Source organism: Micropterus dolomieu, linkage group LG02 (genome assembly GCF_021292245.1).
Source record: "Micropterus dolomieu isolate WLL.071019.BEF.003 ecotype Adirondacks linkage group LG02, ASM2129224v1, whole genome shotgun sequence".
Taxonomy (NCBI): Eukaryota; Metazoa; Chordata; class Actinopteri; order Centrarchiformes; family Centrarchidae; genus Micropterus; species Micropterus dolomieu.
The window spans coordinates 4,888,090-4,906,612 of NC_060151.1; the positions used below are offsets into that span (position 1 = coordinate 4,888,090).

An 18,523-nucleotide genomic window follows, 5' to 3' on the forward strand; every position below is an offset into this window, starting at 1 on the left:
AACCATATAAGAAATTATACTGTGTATATATATATATATATATATATATATATATATATATATATATGTATATGACGATGTCACGATGACCATGTCCATTTCTTATATAAGAAATACATGGTCATCGTGACATCGTCACCCATTGGTTTGTGGACTGCCGTTTTGAAGCCCTGAGTTTGGCCGATAGGGCTCAGTCGAGTTTTTGCAACCAGGAAGTGCCTGGAAGTGACGATATGGTGGAGCTAACGGCCGTGTGCGGAGCTAGCTAGCTTGCTTAGCTAGGTGTAACTCTAACTCACGTTAACTGTCATTTTAGCAGGGCTGATAACTTTGTCTAGCGAACAACAGTCTTAAAACTAAATGTACTCACCAGAGAAAGTGAACAGCCGACTCCTAATAAGCTTTTTCAATGGTGCTGGTTAAATTTACACAGTGCAGAGGGTACGGGTCGACTCTAGCCTGATTGACAAGTCGCTATGGTAACGACTTGTCAATCATAGATAACCCCGCCATGAAACATACTCTGCTTTGTGGTCTATTAAAAATAAAATAAGAGGGATCATAATTTACTAAATGAACATCATTTTGTTTTGAAGAAGACTTGGAACTAGCGACTGAGACCATAAACTCATCAGGAAAGTGTTTACTAGGGTAATTATTCAGCTGAGAAGTAGGGTCATTTTCCCATTATTTGTAATGGAGCAGGACTTGTTTTTGCAATCAGAGCTTCCCGCTTGGGTTCAGCCTTTCCTCTGTCCCTCCTGCTCTTGTCCCCCGAAAACTGACCCGAAAGGTGCTGCTCAACACGTGCAAAAAATACGGACACTTCAGGACGGCGGAGACTGGACACAGCTAATACAAGGGCGTGGTTTACTGCCCCTCTGTAGAGGCAATTTCCCATGAAACTGATTATTTACCCTACTACCAGAGGCATAGGCCCAGGAGACTTTATTCATGTTAATAGTTTTATGTAATTTTATATTTAATGGTAATCTTAAATAAATTATGTTTTAACTATACTTTGGTATTTATTCAGTTGTAAAGTCATTACGAGACTGTAATTTGTAGTGCTATTGAATTTTAATATATGTTATTGTTTTATTATCTTATACTGTGTTTCTGACAGTTTGTCCTCAGTTCTAAACTGAGAGAAGTTTGGTTAATTTATATATTTTGAGTCCAAATCTTCTTTTCAGGTAACTAGTAACTGTCAAATAATTGGAGTGAGTGGACTAAAGAGTACAAGTACTTTCACAGAGCCTAAGGTGTGATGGCCCCAAGAGCTCTTGGTGTTGGACCTGTGTGGTGTCTGTATTTCTCTCTGCAGGCACCTGGCCAGTGAGCCCAATCTATTTAGGCCTGCCCACCCAGACGCCAGCATTGGTGCTTGCACAAATCAAGTTTACATGGGCAACCAAGAGGAGGGATTCAAACCGGGTCTCTGTGGATGTGTCTTTCTCCTCCTGAAATGCACACAAAATTACATTTTTAGTATTGACAAAAATAATATGGTATTGTAAGAGTTTACAGTGCCACATGAGTGGTACCGGGGGCAACAGAATTGTGTTTCCTTCTCTTTCTCTCCTTTCCTTTCCTCTCATTTTTTTCTCTCTGTGGCTGTGAAAGATTAGGGGGCAATGGTAGACTAGACAGATGCAGTGCCTGTATCATACCAGATTGATTTTTGTTTTTGGTATCCACTTCAGTCTTATAGACACTGATAATGCTATATTGTATACCTATAGTGGTTACCCTGCTCTGAAGACTTCTACATGTCAATATTAATGCTGTGATAGCTCCACCCACTGGCAACATGAAGTAAGTTTTAGTTTAGTCTTTATTTCACTGTTTATTGTGTTGTGGGTATTTTCTTTTTTATTCACTGTACTTTTATATGATAGAGCTCTTTGATGGCAGATGTGTTTTCATAGTTTTTGTTAAGCAGTTTAACATGATTTTTAAGGTGCTATACAAAGTGTATTGTGTCTCTCTGACAGTGGAAAAAGTTATTATACTGCACTATTCTCACTGATAAAATATTAATTTTGAAATCAAGATTTATGTATTTTCTTTTCATACATATTAGAGACAGTCCAACCTGTGCAGAGGATGTGATATGATCCAGTTTTAATGAAAGGGAGCAATAAAAGTTACAAAATATCAAACTCTGTTTTAGAATAACTCACTAATAGATTTGACATACACAAATCATCTCAACATTTTGTGCAATTTCTTACGCACTGTAAATTCACTTACATTTTGTTGGTATGCTTTAATTTTTAGATTAGACAGATTAATAAACCAAATGCACTAAACTGTAGTGTACTTCACAAGGTCTGATCCAAAATCTGCATACAATTAATCTGTAGTCATCAACTGATGATGATGTATGCAGAACCCTTAGATAAATTTAGTAAAAAACAAAGTTTTGCATACGCTGCATTATATTTTTGTGAGGGGCAACATCCTCAATAACCAAATGCACCAATCATACTGGTTGTGTCATTTTTGGTTTTATTTGAGCCTACTTGTGGAAACATGTATACCAATTCGTATTAATGAAGATAGGAGTTGAAGTTTAAGTGTTTACAGACTTTCGTGACATTTAGAGTATTAATGGCTAAAATTTGCAATATTTCTTCATGCCAATAGTATGTTTGAATTGTTGAACAAGTAGCTTGTAAAAAAACAAAAACAAATTGAGCCAGTGAGACTTAATTTCAGTCTTTATGCTAGTGCTATGACTCCTAGCGTTGCTAATAAAGTTCTGTTTTGAATCGTTGACGTTGGTCAACTGCAAGGTTTACACATGCGCAGTACAAATTGGGCGGGAATAATTATGTGCATGTGCAGAACGGATCGACCAACAGAAAAAGGGGTTTGGCTTAGTGTTTTGTCGTTCAAAGAACGTTTCGTTCATAAGACCTAATCGTGTGTATGATTCGGGAGGAACGGGTTGTCTCAGTGAGTGATTTATTCATTTTCACGCATGCGTGAAGGATCTTGGACTCTTACGTTCACTCGTCATACGGCAGCTGCATGGGCTCCGTCAGCACAGGAAACAGAATTGATTAGTTCACGACTCTCAACTGTGGGTCTCTAGGTCTGAGTCGTTCATTTGTCACGTGACAGCTACTGTGGAGCAGTGACTGCCAGCGCTGGAGAATGAGAGGCAGGTCGGCTGTCAGGTAACCGTCACTGGACTGACATTATATCTAATATCTATTTTGGGACATTTAATAAAGCATAACGTTATTACAGCACAGTTATGTTGTGCTAAGTTATAGTTTTAACACAGCCGGACAATATCTTTAGTCCTGTTAGAGTTTGACATTACAGCTAACAGCTGATGAGAGTTGTTCTGGGTCCGCTCCACTTCAGAGTCCTGACAGGGTTCTACCTGGAGCCGAATTACCTCCGAGGTCGTCTCCTCTCCAAAACAAACAGACCCGGACATTAAAACATTAAAACACAGCCACATAGCAACGTTAGCGTTAGCTCTTTAAACAGCTAACAGCTGATCCAGGTCCGCCAGAGAACGCAACGTAACTTTTCCTTTTTATTTACCAACAGAGCCGTGCTGTTGTTTCACAGCTCGTGACTGGTGAACAACCTGCAGTGTTTGAGAACGATGTGCTCATGTGTGTTTCTCTGTCTGCAGAATCCGGACCTGATGTGGCCCATTCTGTGTCCAGACCTGCCAAACTGCTGCGTTTGTGTTTATTTCTCTGTTCGTCTCTCTGTGCTGGAGTCCTTTAAGAACTTGGTGGCTTGATCCAGATTAATATTAAATTGGTTGAATTTTAATAAGAGTGTGTTTATTCATATAGTGTATCAAGCTTATTACTTCAATATATTTACTGCAAATCTGATATTAATATTTTACTCATGGATAGGGACGTTAGGCTGCTGTATGAATGAGCACTTTAGAGATAATGATAGTAATTATATACATAAGCCTTTAAATGGCTGGTCTGGTTGTATACTCGGGAAAGATTGTGACAATGGAAGGATTTAGCCGGAGTAGTGGTGATTACATATTGACAACATATTATAACATACTACATATTTCTCTGGTTTTTACATGGTTTGAATTTTGTTGTGGGCCCAGGGGGTTTTATATAATGATGATATACAGTAATCAAGAGGTAAATTTGTGCATTATACTTGGTCAAATAAAGCAAGCCAGGCAGCCTTCCGTGTTTGAGAATGGCACTGTTTTTTAATCGCCCACTAGAGGGCTGCAGCGCCGCAATAACCAACCTAGTTCAAATGAACGAAATGACTCAAAAAAAGATTAGTTCATTTTAATGAACGAGATTTGAATGAACTAGTCTGTCAAAAGATTCGAACTTGCCATCACTAGTTTGGCTTGAGTTAGGTGATTGCCAATCATAACAGACTACAGTCTATATAGTAGGCCTTAGAAAGCTATAGGCTACCAACCTAAATAGATAGCCTACGTTCATAATAAAATTCAGTAGGCCATTTCAATATCCCTACCAAACTGCTCATAATATTCAGCCTCATAAGAAAAATAAAACCCATTTATTTTAACGGCTGCGTCAGGGTGTGTGAAACAGACTGGGAGCAAATAAAAAATATTAAACACATTTAAAGGCAGTAAGTAGGCTGATCCTGCTGTACTGTAAAAACCTGTAGGCAACATTAGCCTAAGGCTTTTAATCAGTCTCTGTAGGACCGCCATAGTCAAGAATTTCTCCACATCACCGCTGCAAACATAAAGCAGCCTATTGGCTAAAACAGTCTGTGGGATCTCCTACAGATGGTGATGTCATTTTCCAAGAGAGCTGATTGGTCAGTAGGCGGCGTTTGCACAGAATTAACCTCTTTTCTGGAACATAACCTGCTCCAGAGCAGGTTAGCCTTCAGCATAAGTTGCCATGGAGATCTACCCCGGTAAGAAGTGAACCACTCGTGGTACTGAAAACCCAGGGTTAACCCCGAAGTTACCTGGATAAGCTCAAATCCTGCTTCGTGGTACAGGCCTCTGGTGTGGAAATAAAAAAAATGAAATCACATTGATCAAAAAAAAATTTAAGTTAAAAAAAAGAAAGTTATGTTAAGTATGAAAACTCTTGTTCATTACATTTTACTTCATAATTGCAACCGCATGTGTTGTATTCATTGTTGCAAAACTTGTTCTGCATATAGTTCGTTTATTATCGTGATCAAAACCATTGATCTGAAGCTCAATGCTGATGCTGTCATGTAAATAGTTTTCTAATCAGCAATAAATATAACAATTTCTGATCAACCCATATCAATGGCATGCTTAAAATAACAAACTGGTTAAAGCCCCGTCCATTTCAAGACAACCCAACCCACTTCCGGGTTAGGCCCCGCCCAGTCCGAGTACAGATATAGATAATTCATATGGTCAACACAGATACAGATAATACTGTACTCGCTCATCCCTAGTTGATACTGTAGCGGACAAATAAATGAACGTATAGGAGACACTGCCTTTGCTCTGTAGTTGCTGCTGCAGTGGTCTGAGTAACCGGGACCAGAGGGCTCTGTGGGCGAGACTGGCCGGCCAGCTGGCACGTCTAACCTTACGGGTGCTTGTGGAGCTTCTCAACCCAGAAAACATTTTCAATTCGCCACCAACTTACGTAAAAACCGCCAAAATTCAAATTATACACAGTTGATTTCTCACCTCAAACCGCCCAAAAGTGTAGTTAGTGATTAAAACTTGTAAAACAAATAAGTGTTCTGCTGTTCAGCCTCTTTCTGCTTCTTGCATGAATGCTTCTTCTTGGTGAGTAGTCTATGTATATTAATGTATAATGTCTGCTATGTAGCAGAAGGGAGTTACAAAACTCAATTTCACTCTAGAACTTGTTGTATTGTGACAATAAACCTACCTATCTACCTAGTCTTACAGTCAAGCAGTCATGGCAGACGGAAGCGGTACTGCCACCAGCATTCCAGGTAGAGCATTGCAGTTACAAATGAACAACCAGAAATGTTCTTAATAAGAAGATTGCTATATTTGCATTGTAACAGACAGGCTGTTTAATGGAGATTAAACAGCCTCTCTGTTACAATGCGCCAACAATGAAATTTCACGATGACGAATTTTTATAGTCGACGTCGTCGATATCGTAGACTCATTGTTGCAGCCCTAACGTTTAAATTAGTTTTGCATTCATTTCATTTTTATATCAGTGACTTCACGTAACAAGATAGAAATTTGTCTACCTTTACTTTTCATCTATTACATATTATATCTGGTGTGGCAACCACAACCAGTGTTTATCTCAGTTTGAGTGCACGCTTCCAAAAACAGTACGTAATATCCTTCAGTAATTTTTAAAATATTTCCCCATTTTCATGTCCTTTTAAGACACAATGACTCAGCCCATGTTTTCCTCCTGCTGCCGGAGTCTGCTGGGATGTAAGGCCTGTGTTGGGGAGTGGAGGAACACATCTTTCCAGTGCCTCAAGTGCAGAGATGAAGAGCCTGTGTATACAGAGGTAGCTGGACTGTCTGCAGCACTAGACTTTTTCAGGTCCCTGCCATAAAGATGACAGCTGTTGCCTTTTACTTGTGTTATTTTTTTTTTTACTTGACAGTGACAAATTGTGTCATGGGATGCAGCTGACAAGACTGTGAGGAATGTTATTAAGCTTATTTCAGTCGTAGCCTCGTCAGCTGCACCCAGTACTCCCCCTCTCACGCACATTCATGCCCATATACACTGACTATTTATTATGTGTATCTGTTTGAGTGAAAATGGTTAAGATGCATAGCTTCTGCTCAGAATTTGTTCTGCACTGATTGCATTAAGAAAAGGGAGAGACAAGTTTAAATACTTTTTCACACAAGGGATAGCTGACAAGGCCGTGAGGGATGTTAGTAAGCGTATTTCCCGCGTATTTTTGAATATAATAAAATTCTTTCAACATTTCTGTTCGTGTTTCATTTTCAAAACTATTCTAATTCTTAAAGAGTAGGTGGAAGTGGGTGCTTTTCAGTTGTTTTAATGACTGCAAACAATACATTGATGTTAAAATACTAAATGAAACACCTCAAATCCTTAGCACATATATGCTATCTTCATTAGATTGTTATAGTTATGGAAATCCAATGTTTTAAAAGTAATTGGTGGCTCTTAAAAGACATAAAAAAGGTGCAGCTCCATCTGCAAAGAAATAGTAAACAAATATCTCTGGCAATGTTTGGCCTCTGTTGTGGATTTGATGCTGCCCACAGCTTCTTCATCTCCAGATGATGGTAAGGGCATCCTGGGTGTGTTCATGGTCCTCAAGGACACAGGTAACTTTCAGACAACCACCCGTTGACAGGGCTGATCCCTATGACCAAGCATTCTGAAAGAACTTAGCCGCTTGGCAAATACTGAAAAAGCTGGTGAAATACAGGCACTGAAAATGTTACTCAAAATACTCAACTTTGAAATTCTGTAATGTAAAACAAACTAAGTCAAAGATTTCCACATCAAAAGGTCAAACTAAAACGTCAAGGCACACCAACTCATATAATTGTAACTCATTTAATTATCTTAATAATCATAGCCTATACTTTGAAAATAATTGACTACACCCTTGTGTTTAGGAAACTAAGATATTACAGTAGGCTACCTTAGTTAAGTAAGAGGCCAGTATGCTGAAATGTCTCAATTTGAGTTCATTGTTAATTGGTTTATTATAGGCCTATGTACCTTGATATGACAAAGCATATGAAACCAGGTGTGATAAAAAAAAGTTTGAAAACTGGCTTGGAACACTTCCAGGAGGTCACCTTATTTAAGCTTATCCACTGGCATTTGTTGTCTCCGTCCAATAACACGCACACTCACAATGGGGGAGATAGATGATAGTCTACTCTAATGCGCTTCCTAATACAGGAAAATCTGGTCACAGAAGTGTACACGTGTATGTTAGAAGGCTAACTGCTTGCTGTTTTGTCAGTGGAAATCATATTTTATCACTTTTTTATGCTTTTAATGTTCATTTGCGTTTCTTTATAGCAGTTATTTGCTAATTTGATTAAATCTGGGCAATAGTAAGCTTAACAATAAAATACAATATGGTTATTTAGTCTTATTGCCTTGAATCTGCCATCTAGGCGATTTTGGATGGATATAGAGCTACAGGTCATAAATGATCATCTATGGCTAGAAAGGTCCAAACCTCCTTTTTCTTTCTCTGGGATTTGTGTGAATGTGTGCAGTCTTGAGTATAAAATTAGTCTAACTAGACCATATAAGGTAAGATGAATCTGCAAACACTGCAGAATAACACTGAACACGTTTTATCAAGTGGCTCCAGGTGAGCTGAGGGAGGTGCAGTGTGACACCTGCTGGTCATATTTTGTAACTCAAGTGTGCTTGCTGTTGGTTCGATGCCATCGACCTTTATAGTAATATCATGAACACTTTATTGTCCACAGTATTTACTAAAATAAGCCTTAATTTGTGAGGCTAGACTAAATACACACCTTTGTTTTATTAATTATGGCTTAAGAGCACCACAAACTAGGCTACATGCTCCAAACTGATCATACAGTTGAATTGCCACCTCTCATAAACTGTTAATCTCTTAATAATGATGGGGGATTTAATGCATTATGTAATTAGTTTTCGCTAATAAACTGTCATCTAAGTGTATATTTTTGTGTAGACATTGCATCGTCTTTAGGCAAAGAGCCACACCAGGAATGGAAATTCTTTGGGAGAACCTTAAATTTTGAAGTAGCCTGAAGTACAGACAGAACTGATAGAGCACACTGTCCAATCAGAAGCAACGGGTTGATGAAGTCCGACCCACCAATGAAAGGAAATCTTGAGAAACTTTAGTTTTGTCAGTAAGAAAGGAATACAAGACATTGTGCTGAATTAGTGTTTTTGGTTTTGATAAAAAATAAATAAATAACGAAAAAATCAAACTGAATGTTGGTTTTTCATTTTGATCTCCTCGGAGCCAGACTGTGCAAGCCTCTCCGGACTATGGAGGGGGAGTCAGCAGACGAGGACCGTGAAAAGGCCTCAGCCGTCCCGATGCCCTCGGAGATATCGCGCTGTGATCCCCAGGACCGCAGCCGCCGTGACGCCACAAGGGCCTGAGCCACGGGGAGAGCGCATCCGACCATCCACCGAAAAGAGAGCCGCACGAGACCTCAGCACCGAGCTGCCTGGGCATGCGACAGCCCTTGGCAGGAAACACACATCTCATGAGTATCCCCAGCCGTGATGAAGCGCGGACAAGGAAAAACACACTGTCGGAACTCTTTACCAGACATGATCTCTTCTGCTTCGTCGGGAACGTCCAGGTAAGACGATCTTCCAATAGTGGAGCTTTCAAACATACACCTGCTGAATAGAAAAAAGCTAATGTGTCCTGTGTGCCGGCGTGCTTATATACGCCTCCAGTTACGCCGTCACATGCTACCGTTTTAGCAACACCAATAGAATTGGAGTAATTTTATTCATAATTCAGCCCTGCCACGCCAAGAGGTGTTACCATAGTGTCGTCACCGACGCAGTTCGAGTTATTATAATGGCTGCAGAATGGCACATTATGAAAACCATCAATTGACTGATTGAACAGCAGACTCACAGCAGAGGAGGGATATGGACATAAGTGTGGATGTGATATAAAACTGCCTCTGATCATGAAGCCTAATGTTTCTCTGCAGCAAAAAAACAACATAAAAAAAACAGGGATGTGATTTCCAGATTTTCCGAACTGAAAATATGACCCACGTGAATCATGCAGATCTGTAAAGAAAAAAAAAAAGGGGGGGGGTTGACAGGAGCTGCCTCTGTGAAATGGAAAGGATTTGAGGGCATCTACAGGCTGATGTGTGTAATGACTTTTCCCTTTCCAAATATCAACAAGGATGTATGTTTGTGTACAGCTGTCCTATTCCACATTTGCGCTCCAGTCAAGTGTTACGTAACCAGTTGGGCAGTAATAACATTACTTTTACCAGTAAAGAGTAGTGTAACCGATTACTATTTCCAAAACAGTTATATTATTACAGTTACTATTCCAAGTAACACTGCGTTACTGCGCTACTGAACGCACCATTCGTAACGTGAATTACGTGCTGCAGGTCAGGGCACTGGACCATATTTTGGTAAGTCAGCGGGGTCACTCTGCGCTCCTCAGAACAGACAGGCAGACAAGCGTTCTGCAAGTCAATGGCAGGCGCTCTATAGGTGGTAACCATGGCAACGACTTCTGTGTACTACTGGGTGTGATCCCGTGAAACTGCTGCGGCCGTTGCAACACCTGCCCGTTATCAAATTTGAAGTGTCTTGAACTTTTTCTTACAGTTTATCAATAGACAGAGCCTGATCTGGCTGTTTGATCTGAGTTTCCTGAACAGTTTCTTTAACAGTTAGGCCACCAGGTCTTAAGCAGGCAACAGCCTTTGCTGCTGTCTCTTAAAAAATAATCTATTAACTTCAACTAAACTAATATGAAAGTTAATAGTTATATTATTTAGTTATAGACTCAATTATTTCATGTTGCATGTTGCACATTTAGCTGACATAAGTTATTGTCACAGGTCCTGCTTTACCATCCATATGCTCTACTAAAGCCACCACCAGTTTGATCATGTTGTCGGGGGGGGGGGGCGTCTCTCTATTTTCCTGCTTTTTTGTCCTTCGCCAATCACATGCCTGTTGACATGACAGGAAAGAGAAAACTCCCCAGTGGAAACAGAATCCAACTTTTAGCTTCTGAAATAATTGAGATCGCTGCAGTACTCCAAACCTGGACTGTGCGTGAGAGCTTTGGATGTGTACACAGAACATGAATCAACATTAGACCCTGACTGATCCTGTCAGCATGTCGGGAGATTTTAATAATGAATGAAGTTACGCTGCTGTGCCTTGTGCGTAAATGCGCACATTGTCTCTATTGGAATACTACACTATCGGAATATTGTGCCCCTAAAACAAGAAAAAGCAATGAAAAGCTGTGGCGTTGACTTTAGGCCAATAGTTACATAATGTAAGTACGAGTATGAGTATAGGCGCAGCCCTCTAAGGCTTTTGCTGTTGGGTATATCCCCTGTGCACAAGCACAGCACTGAAGAGCTTTGTCTACGCCCACCGTGGTGTAAGCCTCGATCACGGTCTCAACTTGTGAATAAATAGCTGTGAGACCGGACAGTCTGTTCCCAGATAGCTTTTGCTTCAGCCACTGAAAGCCCGTGAGGCCCATAGCTTAGAGGGCTGCGCCTATACTCATAGGATCTGGTGTTATGGTACGTAACTAACATTCAATTTCGTGTATGCTTCGCCCTCTAATGCTATCACTAGTGGGTTGGAGGCGAAGCAGGATGAGCCTCACTGGGTCCATACAGTACCACCAAGCACAGACACACCTGCCCAGAGCATATGCCTAGCCTCATGTCACTGAATGCAAATGATGGTAAATGATGTAAAATGTGTTTCTTGCTCACAGACAGACTTTGCAACTCTCTCTGACTTTCACTGTCTCCATGACAGACCTACAATGAACACAGATTTACTATTCAAAAGACAAATCGGTGAAGAGCGGTGAAGCTCTGGGGACACTCGGCCAGAGGAGAGAATCAGTTGTTGAGAGGGATGTCATCACTACCAACTGCAGACTGATTGTAGAGGGGAAGGTAAATAATTTTGTGACCCTTGCCCACGGACGACCAGGCGGGGGAACGAGGTGGAACTCGATCCGAAGAGAAAGGCTGCTGGCTACCCGCAGGCTTGAGACACGACAGCCGGGAACATAGCACTGTCTGCCGCTGGAGAAGCTCCTCGATGAGCCGTGCGATGGACCGGAGCTCGCTCCGCCAAGAAACCTCTGTTAGCGGGGCCATCGGTGTAACACAAAGGGCCCGAGCTGGGTCTGCTGCTGATTCAGCTCTGGTAGGTTTGGTCCAAGACAGATTTCTTTGAAACTGACATCGGGCTGATGTGGAAAAGTGGATGTGAAAGTGGATGTTGCAGCCAGTATGTAGTCCACCCGGCTGATTTTCGTTTTTAGCCTCACAGCCTACCGCTACAGGGCTAGCATGGAAAACAGGGAAGTCACCTACAAAGATCAGGTGAATAGTATTAAAATCCAGTAATCCAAAACATAGAGTAAATCAGCTTATCCATGAAGACACAATCGGAAGCCAGTAAATCCATAAAAGGTATTTACAAGCCAGAGAAAATGATAAAGTTTTCAGGGCAGAAAGCCAGAGCCGCTGAGGAATGTGTGCGTCTTCTCCCTCGTCTGCTTAAGCAATAAGGGGCTGAGACACTGATGGAGAAAGTCAGCAGAGCAGACACACAGAGGGAGAGAGAGACAGGAAGAGGCTGGACAGGCCGCTGTGCTTAGAGCAGAGGCGAAGGTGTATGTGAGTGTGGGGAGATGAGGATTGAAGGAAAAGGGAGCCAATTGAATTAGTGAGTCAACACAATGATATGGTGGAAAATTGGAGGGGACGGCGGAGAAAGGAAGAATGTTTTTCTATTTTTAGCACTGCTTCATTTATTGATTTTCTTGCTGTTGTTTTTCTTTTCTCCCTCTCTATCATCTTTTGTTCATTTATTTATTTATTTTGTGCTTAATACAAAGCATTTACTCATTACCCCATTTCCCGAATCAGTTACCCCCACACCACCCCCTATGTTATATCTCCTGAACACACGCACACACACACAAATTGCCATCCAACTTTTGTTATATGTCAGGTTGTTTTCCAGTTGTTGTTTTTTTAATTGATTGTGCAGCAGCTTATTACAACCAATTGACTTTACTTCCTTCACGTGACTCACAAAAAGTATAGTCTGGTACATTTCTACCTCGACTGGTCATTGACAATAAACCTATTTGGTCATTTAGGTATGAGGATGTGTTGGTTTGACAGTTGTTACTTTAAGATTTTCACATGTACTAAACATATACATACAAAACTATATATTTAATATTATAGGTAATATTGCCTGATTTACATGTTATAGAAGAATATTTGACCAGTATGTACATTAAAGGAATAATTGTGAATAAGGATGGAGCCTCTGAGTTCTGTCTTTAGGCTGAAATTCTTCAAAAGTCATGGATGTTGTTGAAAGTGAAAAGTTGACAATATTACAGTTTACAAAAAAAAAAATGTTGGCAGTGAATAGTTGGTTGTGTCCTTTATCCGTGATGATCTGTGACACTGTTGACCAGTGGAAACTTAAATATATTAAATATCAGATAATGCACTCTACAGATGTCCACAGTTTGTTCAGTATGGCTAGGTTACATTTACATAGTCATCTTCATCAGCACTGGATTCTTCATCTCCTTGTTCCTCTCTGTTGTCCTCTACATCAACAAAAACCTCCGTAGGAACTATATAAATGTCTGCAATCTCTTCTTCCACATAATCATTATCAGCAATGTCCTCATCCTCCACTTGCTTTGTCTGTTTCCTCATGGTGTCCACTGGCTCAACGTTCACATAGTCGTCCTCGTCCTCCTCCTCCTCCTCCTCCTCCTCCTCCTCTTCATAACTGTTCCTGCCCCCCACTGAAACACAAACATCAGAACAAATTTGTCATGAGAACTCAAATCAGCAGCAGCTAGTCTTCTAATGACATGTACTATGTGTCCTGGTGAGCACACACATTGAGTTTGGACGAACTCTTCCTCATAATCATGATCATCACTGTCCTCGTCCTCCACCGCTCCTACTTGGTCTGTCCGTGTCCTCGTGGTATCCATTGGATCAACGTTCACATAGTCCTCATCCACCTCCTCCTCATCTTCATAACTGTTCCTGACAATCACTGAAACACAAGCATCAAAACAAATTTGTCACAAGTACTTAAACCAGGCACAGTTAGTCTAATAATGACATGTACTATGTGTCCTGGTGAGCACACACATTGAGTTTGGACGAACTCTTCCTCATAATCATGATCATCACTGTCCCCGTCCTCCACTGCTCCTACTTGGTCTGTCCGTAACTGGATGATGATTCCTGGCTCCTTGGCTCGTCTTCTTCTCCTGACAACCAGAACGACCACGGCCAAGACCAGCAGTAGCAGCAACAGACCTCCACCTGCTGCTGAAGAGACCAGCAGCCACAAAGGCACTAGGAGAGAAAAACATTTAATAGTTTATCACAAAAAAACCCCATCATGTCATCAGTCTCTGGCTGTGGTATAGAGTTAAGTGCCATGGAGCAGATGAGTGAGCATTACGATACATGACTTATTAGCATCTTCACACTAAACAATCTGACATTTGGGAAACAGAGTTCATCTTGACCGCATGTGAGCACCAAGCATCATCGATGTAAAACACAGTCCACCTCGTCTCATCTTGTCTCGTCGAGTCTTGCGCTTACAGCTCGGAACATGGACCGCCTGCCGAGTATCTGATCTGGGTTGTTGATGGGGCAGGTCTCTGGAACGATGTGGACTAAGCAGTCTCTGACATCCATTGCTTGGTCAACATGAGTCCCATTATGTCCAGACTGGACCTTTAGCAGCAGAATTAAGTCCAAGCTGGGCCAACTAGGCTCCTATTCTGGCTCTCTTTCCTCTCTGAGCGATCACCGCACCACTCGTGGTGCCTGGTCCAGTTTTTTGGGTTTTTGTTCCTTTGCTCTTTAATCCAAAAATCTTCATTTTCCAATGACTGTATTTGAAGGAGCTACCACCTGCTGCTTCTACAATGTTTAGTTTAGAAGATATTTTAGTTTTAAATGTTTAGAACATATTTATTTACAAAGTGATGGTTTTACAGCTTTTTGTACACTTTATCTAAACTGCTCCCAGTCACGCATATTCATCTCCACAGGCACATAACAGGTATCAAAATATAGCCACAAGTCATTTCTCTCTTACAATGGCAGCATCTTCCCACAGATTCTCCCCACTCAGCGACACACACCCTCACTGACAAACCAACAAAGCCGGAAACGTCCTGTGACTTGATGCTTTACTTAAGTAATTATATAATGATTATAAGTCAGCTCATTAAAAAGTGAAATTTTTTCACTGCAAACTAAAATGAACAATTTCAATATAATCATGTTAGCATATGTGTGTCTGTCAGCAGATTCAGGCTTGATGTTGTGGTTCTACTGTACTGGTGTGTGTTTCTTGTGTTGTTTTATTTATTTATTTATTTTTCTTACCGGTAACCAACAGTCTGACGGAGTCACTCTGGGTCGAGTTGTAGTTCTGACTGCCGACCAATATCTGATACTGACAGCGGTAGGACCCTGTGTTAGCGAAGTCCACATTAAGGATTTTGAAGTAAGCAGAGTTGTTACTTGATGTTTGAGTCCTTGTAAATGAAGCTGGGTTCTGTTCCAGAATGAATGTTCCTTTCAAATGTTGTTGAGTCTGAGGTGAGATCAAACAAGTGATGGTAACGTCCTCACCCCATGTGACCTCACCAACAGGATGCATGGAGATATTGGGCTGTGGGGGAATCACTGAAAAACAAACACAATAATAACATGTTAAGTGTCTTTTGCAGCCCCCTCACCGATGATGATGCCAACTTGTAATTACCGTAAAGCTTCAATTAATAGCCGAGTCCCAAATAGCCGCCTACCTCCTTTACTGGCCTGGTGTGGGAACACGCTTTAGCTGCTTCCGAGCTGCTTAGATCGTTAATAGGCTACAAATATTAATGTTTAAACGTATGATCAATGTCAATATGGACATGCTGAAAATTGTTAGATCGGTTAGATTCTCCACAATACCACTGTTAAGTTCATTTAACGGAAACAACAAGACCCAAAGTCTAATTCTTCTAGATTTACCGGTGTAACCTGCATGGCTACAAGAGAGGAAAACGGGGAAAAAAGTGCTGTCACACATTACACACATACACTTTGAAGCGCTTGTTAAGTCTGCTCGATAAGCCAGAATGTGTCCGTTCCTTGATTATTTATATTCCTTTTAATCTGTAAGCGTCTACCGATCAAAAGAATCAAAACAGCTTTTCACAAAAATTAATCCAAGTTGTGAATCCTGTCATGTGAAATCCATCGCTCTCTGTCTGCTAACTTCTCTCATCCTGCACCGTGTTGTTGTTTTCGTTAGGTTGCTGCCTTCAAAATAAAAGCGCATAAGCCGTCTGTTGGAGCTAGATCAAATGAATGATGTGTATGTATTATTCAGTTTGAAATAAATAGTTTCAGTTTTGTGTAAAAAGAATTAAAGGCCTGTCCCATATGGACGCCTGTCCCAAATAAAGGCAGGGTCAATTCAGTGATTTCAGCAAATAAAACCCCAGGCTAAGTTTTACGTAAGTGAGCTTCAGAGGTGCATACATGTGCTGTATGAAAAGTTCTGCTGTTTGACTAGTGTCTTAGTTGTTAATGCCTCAAACAACATTGGCACATATCAAGGATCCAAATCCTTGAAAACTTGAACAGGTGTCCTAACTCCAAAAAGCCAAGTGGAAATGCTTTCAAGAATAATTCTAGACAAACTTAAATCAGAGCGATTCTAGCCATGTCATAGCAAGTCAAGCAGGGAGCAGGAAAATCAAGGAACCCAAGAACCCAAGTGCAGAACACCCCAGTTCAGTTTGTTGGTGTTTATCAATAATTAAGCAAAAAGGTGAACAAGCTTATGGGCAGGCAAGGGTCAGAATTGGCAATAATCAAAGTCCAAATAATTAAAAATAAGTCTAACAAATACCAGGCAGAAAACCAACACAGGGAAAGACTGGGAAAACGGCTGGGATGCTTGACATGTAGATGAAGACAGTTTAACTGCGCCAGAGAGGTCTGTAGAAGTACCCTCTGTATCTGTGATAGTGGCAGCTGAAATTACCTGTCTCACTCATAGTTCATAAATATTTTTCATTCATTTGTTTAATCTTATGGATGGTTGATAGCTAATGCTAGCTAAACTGTTATTGTTGTAACACAACTGCTAGAGTGCAGAAGTTCTTCTTCTTTTCAAAGTTTATTTGTTTTAACTCATAGTATGAAGTTGAAACAAATTATAAAAACTTCAATCAGTTAAAAAAATTATGTTGAGACAACTGGAATACTGAACTATAGTTTGTGAGTTGAAACAGAGGCAACTTGCATTTCCAAGTTTAAAGTTTAAAGTTTAAAATATATTTTCTCATTCCCTCTCTCTTACTCACTAGTTTTACAGTGTTTGTGTGAAGACAGTCAGAAACAAATAAAGGGCATCATTCAAATTTAATTTTAAGTCAACTGCCAGTAAATACAGGCATTAATGTACTCTCATGCAGAATTTCACACCTCAGAGATGTGAACTACTCTAACAAAAATAGTAAAAAGATAGCAGAGCAGATAAAGAAACAGAGCATGAGACAGAACCGGTAAACAAAACACACCAGCTAGACAGTGTGAACCCGTGTCCACAAGTGTGATTATCTCCTCTCCGCCCCATTTTATGCAAAGTGTACTTCACAAGAGACCAGTTCATATCTTTGTTAACAGAATGTGTGATGAAATATATCACAATGTCAATAAATAAAAGTGAAATGATAACGTGAAAGTGATCAAACTGTATCCTCAGCCACCTGAAAACATCTCATCTTCAGAAGGTAATTTAGCTGCTTGCAGTATTACAATGCCTTTTATCACAATACATGAAAACAATACCTGAAACATGTTAACTGTACACATTAAATGTGGTCGCAGCTTCATAATGCTTAGAAGACATGGACATTAAAATGCACCTGCCAGTGCACTCATTGCACATGAAAATGTGTTCTGGGGGAGTGGCTTTGGAATGAAGCTTAAAAGATGAGAGTGGGATTTTTTCAGTTGATACGTTCTACTATCTAGCTGTCTCTTGCTAGTTCTTCTAGGAAATTTGCTTTGCAGTCATTAAACACAAAAGGTCATTAGAATACACTCTTGACAATGAGCATTTATCCAGCGTTTTTCTCACCTGGACAGACCACACCAACATCCTCACTGTGTGAACAGTTGTTGGTCCCAAATCCTCCGTGCTGACACCCAGTTAGAGATGTTTCACTTCCCGAACAGTTCATATCAACAAGCCAGATTTGACCCACTCCTTCACCAAAAGCTGAACTTAGATTTGGATTTGCTGTCCCACAGCCCAGCTCGCTGCACACCACCTTAGTGTCATTTAAGTCCCAGGTGCGATTACAGACTGTTCCCCAGGTGTTGTTGTAATAGATTTCAACTCTTCCAGAGCAAAAGGTAGAGCCAGATAATCTGACCTGCATGACTAGGTACATAACACAGAGAATATACAATTTTTGTATTAAGAGTGGATTTAGTGTTTGTCATTAGTTTGTGAAATAAAATGTTCATGTTACTAACAAAGGAACAAATGTCTATACCCACAACCAAAACCACAGACTTCCGCTTGGTATCATGAGTTGTCAAACACTCAATACATTTATTATTTTTAGATTACAGTTGCATTTATGCTGGAATAAGCTACATTTTCCTTTATAAACATTCTGCTGTTCAATTCTGAACACAATGCTAGATTTCAAGTCTTCCAGAGTAGAAATA

General features: G+C 40.4%; 1 protein-coding gene across 1 annotated transcript; it reads right to left on the reverse strand.

The window, feature by feature from the left end:
- Positions 1 to 13,273: 13,273 nt before the first annotated feature.
- LOC123957815 (histone chaperone ASF1-like) lies at positions 13,274 to 16,836 on the reverse strand. Its single transcript, XM_046030886.1, has 6 exons — positions 16,824 to 16,836; positions 15,416 to 15,469; positions 15,167 to 15,253; positions 13,907 to 14,116; positions 13,647 to 13,808; positions 13,274 to 13,548 (listed from the first exon to the last, which is right to left on the reverse strand). The coding sequence occupies exons 1-6, from the start codon at positions 16,834 to 16,836 to the stop codon at positions 13,274 to 13,276; spliced, it is 801 nt and encodes a 266-aa protein (XP_045886842.1).
- Between the last annotated feature and the right edge of the window lie 1,687 nt (positions 16,837 to 18,523).

Coding starts and splice junctions, on each gene's coding strand:
- LOC123957815 (XM_046030886.1), bottom strand. Junction 13,809..13,906: donor AGAGTTCGTCCAAACTCAAT/GTGTGTGCTCAC, acceptor CTTGTGTTTCAG/TGATTGTCAGGAACAGTTAT. Junction 13,549..13,646: donor AGAGTTCGTCCAAACTCAAT/GTGTGTGCTCAC, acceptor TTTGTGTTTCAG/TGGGGGGCAGGAACAGTTAT.